We start from the raw sequence: 12,399 nt of genomic DNA on the forward strand, positions 1-12,399 counted from the left end.
TACTTTTGTCCAATTTTATTATCATAATTTTTTTTTTTTTTTTTACATGCGCATAAGGAATATGTTTTGTCCAATTCCAATATGATTTCATAGGAAGTCAAAAGTCAAAAGTCAAAAATGTCAAAATTTTGTAAAAACTTCACACACCCTTAAAAAGTGCTTTCTGGACCGTTTTTGAAATTCTTTCAATTTTTTGTCAATTACACATGTGTAAGAACTGTATGAATATACTTTTGTCCAATTTTATTATCATATTTTTTTATATATTTTTTAAATTGTGCATAAGAATTTTTTGTGGGCCAAATGACGTAAGAAATTTGACATGCTCAAAAATCCTGCAGAAATGCAAAATTGACTGGCCTGATGAACTCGGGATGGCCGGGCAGTGATAGTTGTTCCTTTCCATCACTCGTTGTGTTGACTTCATCATGTCCATTTTGTGATGTTTTTCACTATATAATCATATTGCAAGTGCACGTGCATTTGCAATATGTTTCAATGTGCATTTACCATATGAAATTTGACCTTGCTCAAAAATGCAAAATTGACTGGTCTGATGAACACAGGATGGCCGAGCAGTGATAGTTGTACATTTCCATCACTCGTTGTGTTGATTTCATCATCTCCGTTAGGTGATGTTTTTACACTATAGAATCATATTGCAAATGCACGTGCATTGTTGTGCAACTGGTAACCCAAAAATTAAAATATGGTTGTAAATGCATTTACCGGTCATTCTGATATTAATGCTCGCTATGGGAACACAGGATGGCCGGGCAGTGATAGTTGTACATTTCCATCACTCGTTGTGTTGATTTCATCATGTCCATTAGGTGATGTTTTTACACTATAGAATCATATTGCAAGTGCGCGCATTTGCAATATGTTTCAATGTGCATTTACCATATGAAATTTGACATGCTCAAAAATGCAAAATTGACTGGTCTGATGAACACAGGATGGCTGAGCAGTGATAGTTGTACATTTCCATCACTTGTTGTGTTGATTTCATCATGTCCATTAGGTGATGTTTTTCACTATAGAATCATATTGCAAATGCACGTGCATTGTTGTGCAACTGGTAACCCAAAAATTAAAATATGGTTGTAAATGCATTTACCGGTCATTCTGATATTAATGCTCGCTATGGGAACACAGGATGGCCGGGCAGTGATAGTTGTACATTTCCATCACTCGTTGTGTTGATTTCATCATGTCCATTAGGTGATGTTTTTACACTATAGAATCATATTGCAAGTGCGCGCGCATTTGCAATATGTTTCAATGTGCATTTACCATATGAAATTTGACATGCTCAAAAATGCAAAATTGACTGGTATGATGGACACAGGATGGCCGAGCAGTGATAGTTGTACATTTCCATCACTCGTTGTGTTGATTTCATCATGTCCATTAGGTGATGTTTTTACACTATAGAATCATATTGCAAGTGCGCGCGCATTTGCAATATGTTTCAATGTGCATTTACCATATGAAATTTGACATGCTCAAAAATGCAAAATTGACTGGTCTGATGGACACAGGATGGCCGAGCAGTGATAGTTGTACATTTCCATCACTCGTTGTGTTGATTTCATCATGTCCATTAGGTGATGTTTTTCACTATAGAATCATATTGCAAGTGCGCGCGCATTTGCAATATGTTTCAATGTGCATTTACCATATGAAATTTGACATGCTCAAAAATGCAAAATTGACTGGTCTGATGGACACAGGATGGCCGAGCAGTGATAGTTGTACATTTCCATCACTCGTTGTGTTGATTTCATCATGTCCATTAGGTGATGTTTTTCACTATAGAATCATATTGCAACGCATTTGCAATATGTTTCAATGTGCATTTACCATATGAAATTTGACATGCTCAAAATGCAAAATTGACTGGTCTGATGGACACAGGATGGCCGAGCAGTGATAGTTGTACATTTCCATCACTCGTTGTGTTGATTTCATCATGTCCATTAGGTGATGTTTTTCACTATAGAATCATATTGCAAGTGCGCGCGCATTTGCAATATGTTTCAATGTGCATTTACCATATGAAATTTGACATGCTCAAAAATGCAAAATTGACTGGTCTGATGAACACAGGATGGCTGAGCAGTGATAGTTGTACATTTCCATCACTCGTTGTGTTGATTTCATCATGTCCATTTGTTTATGTTTTCTCACTTTTGCAAAGTCACTGTGCATTTGCAATATGGTTCAATGGGCAGGTACCATCACGAATTTGTCATGCTATAAAAATCCTGCAGGAATGTGAAATTGACTGGCCCGATGAACTCGGGATAGCTGGGCAGTGATTCTGGTTCATCTCCATGGCTCGTTAGGGTTGATTTCAGAATGTCACTTTTGGTGATGGTCCCTCTCCGTTTAAACATATTGCTAATGTACAAAAGTCAACTAGCAAGTCAGTGTCCACCAGTCAATTAGATGTCATTCTGACACCAAACTGATACAAATTGACACTAAACCCACTTTTTCCAACTCATTTAGAAGCCAACTATCATATATGTCAGAGCAGGCCCATAATTCACAGCGCCATTAGTTTAAAACATAATAAAAACGTAAAACACATAGTTACGTTCTAGCTGTGGGTCCAGGTCGGACATTATGTGAAGGCCTATGTGAGGCGACCCCGAATCCCGAGTTTCGGCTCGATAGGTCCTTCGGTGCCCGAGTAAAACCCTAATTGGTGCTGAAAATCCACTTTTTTCCATGCCTTGCTATGGGGTCCTTGAATGAGCTATCGGACCGAAACGTTGGGGTCCGTCTCTATGGGCCGAGCCGGTTCCAATGCACCTAGTCTTGTGTCTCTGAGACTTTTCTAAATGTCGCCATTTTCGTAATGGTCAAAATGAATTGAAATCATTGCAAATGTACGAGGCTATTTCTCGGTCCGAGAACCTTCTAGAGCCACCTAACTCACCACGCACTATCGACCCGAGGTCTAGAACAGGTTTCTAAAGTTTCGGAACTCTAGGTCTGACGGTTCTTTTAGCTCGAACAAAGCTAACTATTGGAGGCACTGTCTGTCTCTACAACCCCCAATACGTCCCTCCTTCCAAGTTGTGTGTCTGTGTGATTTAGTTTTCCTTTGAAATTTTATGGGAAAAATGACTGATTTACAGTTCATGGGGGTTGCCTAATCACACATATGAAGTTTTGGACAGATCTGACTTTTTAACCCCTCGAAACAGCCCCTGAGACACCAATTAAGGCACTTCCGGTTGTCACAGGAAGCTATAAGTCAACACATATCCTCACTGGGCTATGCTTTTACAGAATCCTGAGTTTTAAGTCCTTACGTTAAGAATTGACTGATTTACACAGGGTTGAATGCACTATGTCTATCAAACTGCAGGCAGGTAATGGAAAAACACTTTTAGGGTGATTTTAACCACTTCCGGTTGGTCCAGGAAGCTTAGAATCAACACAGGTAGACCTCATACTGGCCTGATGGACTGTTACCAAAGACAGGTTCATACGGCATTCATAACCCATATAGACTTCAGGTTGAATTTAGGGGTAAAGGCAATGTATTCCTATGGGGAGAGAAATCAATGCAAACTTTTGAAGTAAACACCATCTTTTAACTATTAAGGGTTAATGCCACACTGTCAACGTTAGGCTTGCACGGATCGGAAGGACCTTAGGAACATACCTGAGGTCGAATTGTGCTTCTCACCCTAACGGTTCTCTCACTGTCACCCAAAAGCAAATGACGTTGTGGGGCAGGCTTCATTTTGGGCCTACTTTTCTAATGGTCGCTGCGCTCAGACCGAGCGAGCTACGGTCAAGCGGGATATCTCGTTGAACTCGGCACGGCCTAGACATTATGTTTATGCCATTGCCTGCTCTCTGTGTCTTTAAGAACCACACTTTTTCACTCCATCCTTGCTGTGTGTGCGTGTGAGAGCTTTTCTTTGACATCTGCTGGGAGAAATGACTGATTTACAGTTCATGAGGGTTACCTAGTCACACATATGAAGTTTTGAAAAGATCTGACCTTTTTAACCCATGGAAACTGCCACTGTGACACCATTAAAGGCACTTCCGGTTGGCACAGGAAGCTATAAATAAACTCATATCATGATTGGGGTATGCCTTTACAGAATCCCGAGTTTTAAGTCTTTACGTTAAGAACTGAGTTATTTACGGAGGGTTTAGTGAGTGTGTGTTATTTCAGAAAATCATAGAAAATCACAGAAATCTCGCAGAGCTCCGCAGCACACTTTAAAAAGATTCGTAAGAACAACCTGCAACTGGATCTGTAACCGTTGAAAAAAAACACCTATCCGTGAACATCACCAAGGTGTCGTTGTACGATTTCTCTTAAATGACGATAGATAAATGGCTGGTTCTTTTTTATTGACACCGGAGGCTCCTTGACTTTGACGTGAAGTGGAAAAATAATTTCTCTATTTTCATTTTGGACCTTTAATCCCAGATAAATGGCCATAACTCAAAAACCGTTGAGGCCTAGACGCCATCTTGTTCGGGGCCAACTGCCCATTATGCCGCCCCTACGCTCACCGAGTTTCGGCTTCTAAATATTTTCAGTTTTCGAGATAAGGCCCCGTCGTGAATCGTGATGTTTTGTAGCAATAGCCATATGATTGCTTATGCCCTCTTGTGGGAATTTCCGGGACATGGGAAAAATGACATAAATCTTATTATTTTTGTAAAACGGAAACCGAATGTCCGACAACGTTCATTTGATGACTTCCTGGTAGGTCCGGCCCTGCCGCTCGGCCCGACGCCGTCCGCGAATTTTACAAACGATTTCGGACGTCTAGTAAGGGACCGTACATTTGCAATATGGACTTTCTCACTAACCATACAGGTACTGCCGAATTCTTCCCTTATGTATGTAAGGGAAGACTTGAGGCCATCTGCATTGCAGTGCTGCTCAGAACTTCTGTACTTGATATCGTACTGGTGAGTAGATAACAATAAACGCCCATCGCTGCATGCGGTTGGCTGCGCGCAACGGAATGCCGGTGTGGAGACCAAAGAAGGAGGTGAGGGGTCTAATGATGAAATTTCTGTTCTAACCCTAACTCTAAACACAATGGCGAGTGCTTCGCGCTCTGTGCATAATTTCTCTCGGCTTTACTTAGTCCGTGATGCGAAAACAATTGGCCTTTCTTCACCTGATGGCATGATGTGAGAGACAACTGCACCAACGCCATAAGGTGATGCATCACATGCCAACTAATGGCAAGTTGGGGTTGAAGTGGGTTAGGGCCTCTGACTGAGCTACGGCTGTTTTCACTTTCTTGAAGGCCTCCTCACATCTGTCTGTCCACTTCCACTGTTTGGTTTTGTTCAAAAGTTCATGCAGTGGCTTTAACATGTTAGCTAGGTTTGGCACCCACTTTGCGTAGTATGTCAGTAGTCCAAAGAATGATCTCAGCTGACTCACGTTCTGTGGGGATGGAGCTTCCGCAACGGTCTTCACCTTCGATGGTGCCTTGTGGAGCCCCGAACTGTCGATGACGTGGCCCAGGTACTCAACAGAAGGCCGGAAAAACTTGCAGGTGTCCTTCTGGACCCTCAGACCGTACGCCTCCAATCTCTGTAGTGGAGCGTTCAGGTTTCTCAGGTGCTCCTGCTCGTCTTTGGTCATGAGTAGATCATTGAGGTAACATTGGACCCCAGTGAGCCCGCTCAGTATCTGGTCCATAGCTCACTGAAACAAGGCCGGAGCTGAGTTGATTCCAAAAGGAAGCCTCCAGTACCTGTACAGTCCTTTGTGAGTCACTATGGTCAACAGTTCTTGTGACTCTTGGTCCACATGCATCTGTAGACAAGTCTACATGTCAGGCCTATCTTACTGAATTTTTGTCCTCCAGCTAAACCAGAAAAGAGGTTGTCAATGAGGGGTAGTGGATATTTTTCAGCAGTCAAGACTGGGTTAATGGAGTCAGTCTGAGTGATCCATCTTTTTTCATGACTGGAACAATGGGTGTAGCCCATTAACTAACATTCCCTGGAGCCAAGACTCCACTCTCGACTAGTCTGTTTAGCTCAATTTCAACATCTGGTTTTATGGCGTATGGGACAGGTCTAGCTTTGAAGCATTTTGGCTTGCTGTCTGGTTTCACTGTCAGTTTAACTGTTATGTCCTTCATACTGCCAAGTTCTCCTTTGAACACATCCGCCTGTTTCCTCAATATCCCTTGTAGGTTTGTGTCCTCTTTTGCAACCATGTGAATTTCCTGCCAGTTGAATTTGATCTTTTCCAGCCATGTGAGTCCTAGCAATGCTGGATGGTTGCCTTTCACAATGTAGAGTGGTAGCTTTACCTTCTGTTTGTTGTGCTCCACTGTAACAATCACGCTTCCGCTCACTGGAACAATCTCACCAGTGTGTGTTTTCAGCTTCATCTTTGTGGGCTGTAGTGAGGGGGATGTAGTTTCTCCTTGTATACAGCCTCAGACAACAAAGATATGGCTGCTCCAGTGTCCACTTGCATCCGTACTGCGTTTCCATCCAGTAGCGGTGTCACCCATTAGCCGTATCCATTGTCTGAAATGAACATAACATGCAAAGATTCTCCCCCTTCATTTTATGCACTCTTTTTGAACTTCCTGAAGTCCCCTTTCCTTTGTTCAGTACTTTTGTTTGATTGTGTCTTTTTGTTTTTCTCTGCACGTTCAATGTGACCCATTTTTCCACAACTTCTGCAGTGTAAGTCTTTGCACCAACACTCCTCTGCTTGGTGACCTGGTTTCCCACAGCGACAGCATGGCTTCCCACCTCCTGCCTTGTTTTTTAACCACGTAGACACCTTATGCACTTTAGTCGAAGCACTTAGCTGTTGTGCGTCTTTATTTGCCATTTCCATTGACGTACTCACTTCTATTGCTCTCTGCAATGTTAAGTCACTCTCAGTCAAAAAGGCGTTTCTGGATTGCCTCGCTGCGCATGCCACACACTAACCTATCACGTATAGTGTCACTCATTGATCTCCCAAATTTACAGTGTTCAGATAAGTTGTTTCAATACAGCCACAAACTGTGAGATTGATTCCCTCTAATCTTGATTTCTCTTATGAAACCAGAATCTCTCTGCGATTATCAGTGGTTTGGGAGAATGTCCTTTTAAAAAGGTAGCCACAATTTCATCATATGATTTATCACCTTGTTTTACAGGCATTACTAGGCTGCGCAGTAGATTGAATGTTTTTCCTCCCATAACAGTCAAAAATGTTGGCACAACGACTTCTGCTTTAATTCCATTTGCCAACACAAAGACCTCCAACGTTCTGTGTAAGATCTCCATTGTTCCACAGATTCAAATGCTCCTATATTTCCAGACATTTTCGGATTATTTTTTCTCACACTTTTCAGATGGTCCCAGACCCCTTTTCTTTCTTTTAACTCATACAGACTTCACTTTCTCCCGCAGCAAAACTCTTCATATCCCTCGAAGCTCTCGTTGCCGTGACATCAAAAGCTTGCTAGCATCACTCGACTGGCTAGCTCCGCGTTTTGTTTGCGTCTTTAACTCAGACTTTCTGCCAAAGATGAGAACGTTTCTTCCTCGTCGCCAGTTGTTGTATAGCACACTGTATTACTTATACAACTAACAGGACATGTCGGGAGTAGAAATTAACGTGGGCATTGTTAAATGCATTTCACAGGAAGAACATTCTAAGCACTTCAACGTAGGTAAGCACGGGGGGGTTACAGGTGCCCTAAAGGGACAAAACTAGAATACACAACAACTTGTCTAGTTAAAAAAAAATGTTTAAAATCTTTACCTTTATTTATGAGAATCATCAGCTAACATCACCTTTTGTGAATTTGGAAGCATTTATGTAATCAAAAACAAGCACATAAAGGCTTCAATTTTTACTGTCATGTTAACTGACTGATGAAAATGTATAAGATCCCCTAAGCCTGTGTTGACCTTATTATCTGCATTTATCCCAAAACCCCATTCATTTCCACCATAAGAATGGCTGAGCGAACCAAAAAGATAAGTCATTTCTAGTTTTAGGACTACAAGCCGGCTAGCTATGTCCATGCCAAAAACGGGTTTTATCCATCTAGAGTCCTCCAACTCTATGGGTGAGCCTTTGTTGTGGTTGGAAACGATGGCTGGTTGAAATGCGATCCACCATGAAACCAGAGCCATGGTGCCATCCAGGTCGGACAGCAGGTAGCCTAGCGGTTAAGGGCCAGTAATTATGCAGTGTGTGTCACCATTCATCCACTATGTGAATGGGGTCAGCCTTGTTAGGTTCTGACCACACTTGTGCATGCGTGTCAGCACGTCAGTGTGTGTGTGTGTGTGTCATTGTACACATCTCTCTAATCTCACCATCGGCGTCCACCTCGTTGATCATGTCCTGTAGCTCTGCCTCAGTAGGGTTTTGTCCCAGAGAGCGCATGACAGTGCCCAGCTCCTTGGTGGTGATGGTGCCATCGCCGTCCTTGTCGAACAGTGAGAAGGCCTCCTTGAACTCTGAATAAGCAAACAGGAAACAGTGTGGGATTGGTGGAAATGCCTATATTGGCTACGTCAATAGTCTACATGGTCTTTCTACCCTTGTCTCCTTTCCTTCATCAGAACTGATGTGAGAGAACTGGACAGCTAAGGGCAAATTCCCAGGATGCGTTCAACATACTGATTTCACCCAATTTTTAGATCTGTGCAGATGAAGAAAAAGGAGAAGAAAAAAAACACCTCTTACTAAGAATGGTAGGTACAAGATTAGCAGCAGCAGTACAAACTAACAGGCAGAGTAGCCTAAATGTTGGCCACTACCATGAGGATCCATGACTCTAAGCACCCACACTATCTGGCCAACCGACAGGAAGTCAAATCACTTTGACTAACTGGGATTGGATTGAAGAGCTTTGAAAGGACAGAACCTCACTGTTCGGGGTTAGGGATTGTACTCACCAGCAATCTGCTCCTCAGTCAGTTGGTCAGCCTGTGTAGACGAGAGGAAGCAAGAGTGAGAGTTGTCCACGGCCCCAAACATATTATAGCCTGAGGTAAATTAAGCCACAAATCACCTAAAGGCTGCTCTTTTACTCCTGTGTGTAACCATACCTGCCCCACTGGATTCACATGAGACCAGATGAAATGACAGTGATACTTTCACCCCTATAACCTCAGTGCTCACAGGAGTAGCATAATGTTGTTCCTACACATGTTTACATGCACACCGTTATACTATTATTATTCGGGATACTCAAGTATTCCGTTTGAGTTGATGCATACAGTACCATTTTAAGAAGTCTGGACACACAGACTCAAGAGCTTCTTTATTTCTTACTATTTTCTACAGTAGAATAATTCTCTCAACCAGCTGCACCCGGAATGCTTTTCCAATAGTGTTACGGATACAGTTATCCTGTGTCTGTGTGTATCCTGTGTGTGTGTTTCTTTTCTCTCCTTCTCCCCTCACAGGTGAAAATCATCACTCCCCAATCAATCATCAATCAGAAGACACACCTCCTATTTCCTGACCTATCACAGTTCCTTCCCCATGGTTTAAAAAACCCATCATTTGTTTGTTCTAGAGCTCAGCTCAGCTCAATCTCTTTGTAAATGCCATGTCTGTAGGTCTCTGTGTTTCACTCTCGCTTTGTGTCTTAAACCTCTCTTTTGTTTAAAGCACCTCCATAGCACTTTGTCATCACCTGTGAGTATTGTTTTTGGTTATGGTGTTTGTTTGTTGCTGGTGGGAAAAGGGGGAAACCAAGACAAGTCGCCCATGGGCATACACTACCCGTAGGTGAACTTTGTTAAATACACTAGTTAGAACTGGGCGGACCACCCACTGTATTTTTGGTTAGTTAGTTAGCTGTTGTTAAAGTAGGCTAGTCTAGCTTAGGGGTGTTTTTGAATACTTATTGTTTCTTTCCTTGGGTCCAGCTCAGCCCCTTTTCTTGCTCCCCCCATTACCGTGTGTTTATAAATAAACCTAGAGTTTGACGGTAGATTTCTGTTGTCGTGTTTATTTCGTGCACACTTTTACTTTGTCACAATAATAATTTGCATGAGTTATGTTACGGGTCTCATTACCATCCCCCTAGACTGTCGGGCCAAAAGGGATTCGTAACAAATAGTATTGAAGGAGTTCCCACATATGCTGAGGACTTGTTGGCTGATTTTTCTTCACTCCGCGGTCCAACTCATCCCAAACCATCTCAATTGGGTTGATGTCGGGTGATTTTGGAGGCCAGGTCATCTGATGCAGCACTCCATCACTCTCCTTGGTCAAATAGCCCTTACACAGCCTGGAGGTTGGGTCATTGTCCTGTTGAAAAACAAAATGATGGGACTAAGCGCAAACCAGATGGGATGGCATATCGCCGCAGATGCTGTTGAGCCATGCTGGTTAATTGTGCCTTGAATTCTAAATAAATCCCAACAGTGTCACCAGCAAAGCACACCCACACCTCCATGCTTCACGGTGGGCACCACACACGCGGAGATCATCCGTTTACCTACTCTGCATCTCAAAAGGACTCAAATTTGGATAGATTCCCACCGGTCTAAATGTTCATTGCTCGTGTTTCTTAGCTCAAGCAAGTCTCTTCATATTGGTGTCCTTTAGTAGTGGTTTCTTTGCAGCAATTTGACCATGAAGGCCTGATTCCCACAGTCTCCTCTGAACTGTTGAGATGTGTCTGTTACTTGAACTCTGAAGCATTTATTTGGTCTGCAATTTCTGAGGCTGGTAACTAATGAACTTATCCTCTGCAGCAGAGGTAACTCTGGGTATTCCTTTCCTGTGGTGGTCCTCATGAGAGCCAGGATCATCATAGCGCTAGGTTTTTGTGACTTTTACTCTTGAAAAACTTTTCAATGTTTGAAATTTTCCAGATTGACTGACCTTCATGTTTATATGCCATTTAGCAGACGCTTTTATCCAAAGCGACTTACAGTCATGTGTGCATACATTCTACGTATGGGTGGTCCCGGGAATCGAACCCACTACCCTGGCGTTACAAGCGCCATGCTCTACCAACTGAGCCACAGAAGGACCACGATCATGATCATGTCTTAAAGTAACGATGTACCGTCGTTTCTCTTTGCTTATTTGAGCTGTTCTTGCCATAATGTGGACTTGTTTTTTTTTTACCAAAAAGGGCTATATACACTGTATACCAGTAGATAGCCCTATATCTTGGTCACAACACAACTGATTGGCTCAAACACATTAAGGAAAGAAATTCCACAAATGAACTTTTAACAAGGCACACCTGTTAATTTAAATGCATTCCAGGTGACTCATGAAGCTGGTTGAGAGAATGCCAAGCATGTGCAAAGCTGTCACCAAGGCAAAGGGTGGCTACTTTGAAGAATCTCAAATATGTTGATTTGTTGACACTTTTTTTGGTTACTACATGATTCCATGTGTTATTTCAGTTTTGATGTCTTTACAAAAACGTTTACATTGTAGAATAATAGTGAAAAGAATGAGAAACCCTGGAACGAGTAGGTTTGTCCAAACTTTTGGCTGGTACTGTATGAACATATCCGGTCCTGGTTGAGAAATATGCCGATATTAAGGATACTGTGGCATGTAAAACATCTTATGCCGTTTACGGTTGTTTTTCGTGGTTTACGGTTGTTTTTCGTGGTTTGCGCAGGCTCAGTTCCAAATATCATGGGTGTTGAGTGATGTTTTCATCTGTCAAACAAATCACTTCAAAAAAGTAGGCTCCCCACAGTTAGATCCACCATAATTCATTTTGCTGATATTCCTCACTTTCACCCCTAGGTTTCTGCTTATAATTTGACATTTGGCAGGCCATTTGTTTGTCAACTGTAGTTAGGCTGTGACAGAAGAGAAGGTGCATGTATCTAGACTAAACACAGTAGAGCTCACCAGAATAATGTCTTACGTAGAATGGATGCATTAGTAATCTAGTTAACACCAATAAAGTTGTCTGTTTTGTTTAGGGACCGGGGGAGGCGCGCAATTACTCCAAAACAGTGGAACGATTGGTCCTGTGCAAAATGTAATCAGTTTGATCGATTCTAAGGAAATTAAAAGTTGAGAAAACAATGAATGTCTTCAGTTGCATATTTTATGTGGTTGAAATACTGTGTGCTTGCATACGTGTCAAGATAACATGTCTCAAGAGATGCTGAAAGAAAGAAAAACAATTTCTCCACTCCTGTTAGAGTCAAACTTAACATTACTTGTATAAATTTTACTGCAAGAAATGCATAATTTTGCAGGAGTTGATTTAAGGACTGGCCCCTTTTTTAAAATTTTCACCTAAAATGACATGCCCAAATCTAACTGCCTGTATCTCAGGCCCTAAAGCAAGGATATGCATATTATTGGTACCATTTGAAAGGAAACCCTTTGAAGTTTGTGGAAATGGGAAAGGAATG

At 42.0% G+C, this 12,399-nt stretch overlaps 2 protein-coding genes across 7 annotated transcripts in view; one reads left to right on the plus strand and one right to left on the minus strand.

The window, feature by feature from the left end:
* LOC118385945 (prostacyclin receptor-like) overlaps window positions 1-12,399 on the plus strand; it is a 121,007-nt gene that overhangs the window by 72,584 nt on the left and 36,024 nt on the right. The window lies entirely within an intron of this gene.
* LOC118385965 (calmodulin-1) overlaps window positions 1-12,399 on the minus strand; it is a 28,386-nt gene that overhangs the window by 7,474 nt on the left and 8,513 nt on the right. The window contains exons 2-3 of the mRNA XM_035773244.2: window positions 8,941-8,971; window positions 8,356-8,499 (exon numbers count right to left, since the gene is read on the minus strand). Coding sequence (XP_035629137.1) covers window positions 8,356-8,499; window positions 8,941-8,971 — 175 coding nt within the window. The remainder of the gene's footprint in view (window positions 1-8,355; window positions 8,500-8,940; window positions 8,972-12,399) is intronic.

The sequence above is a fragment of the Oncorhynchus keta genome, chromosome 1 (assembly GCF_023373465.1).
Source record: "Oncorhynchus keta strain PuntledgeMale-10-30-2019 chromosome 1, Oket_V2, whole genome shotgun sequence".
Taxonomy (NCBI): domain Eukaryota; kingdom Metazoa; phylum Chordata; class Actinopteri; order Salmoniformes; family Salmonidae; genus Oncorhynchus; species Oncorhynchus keta.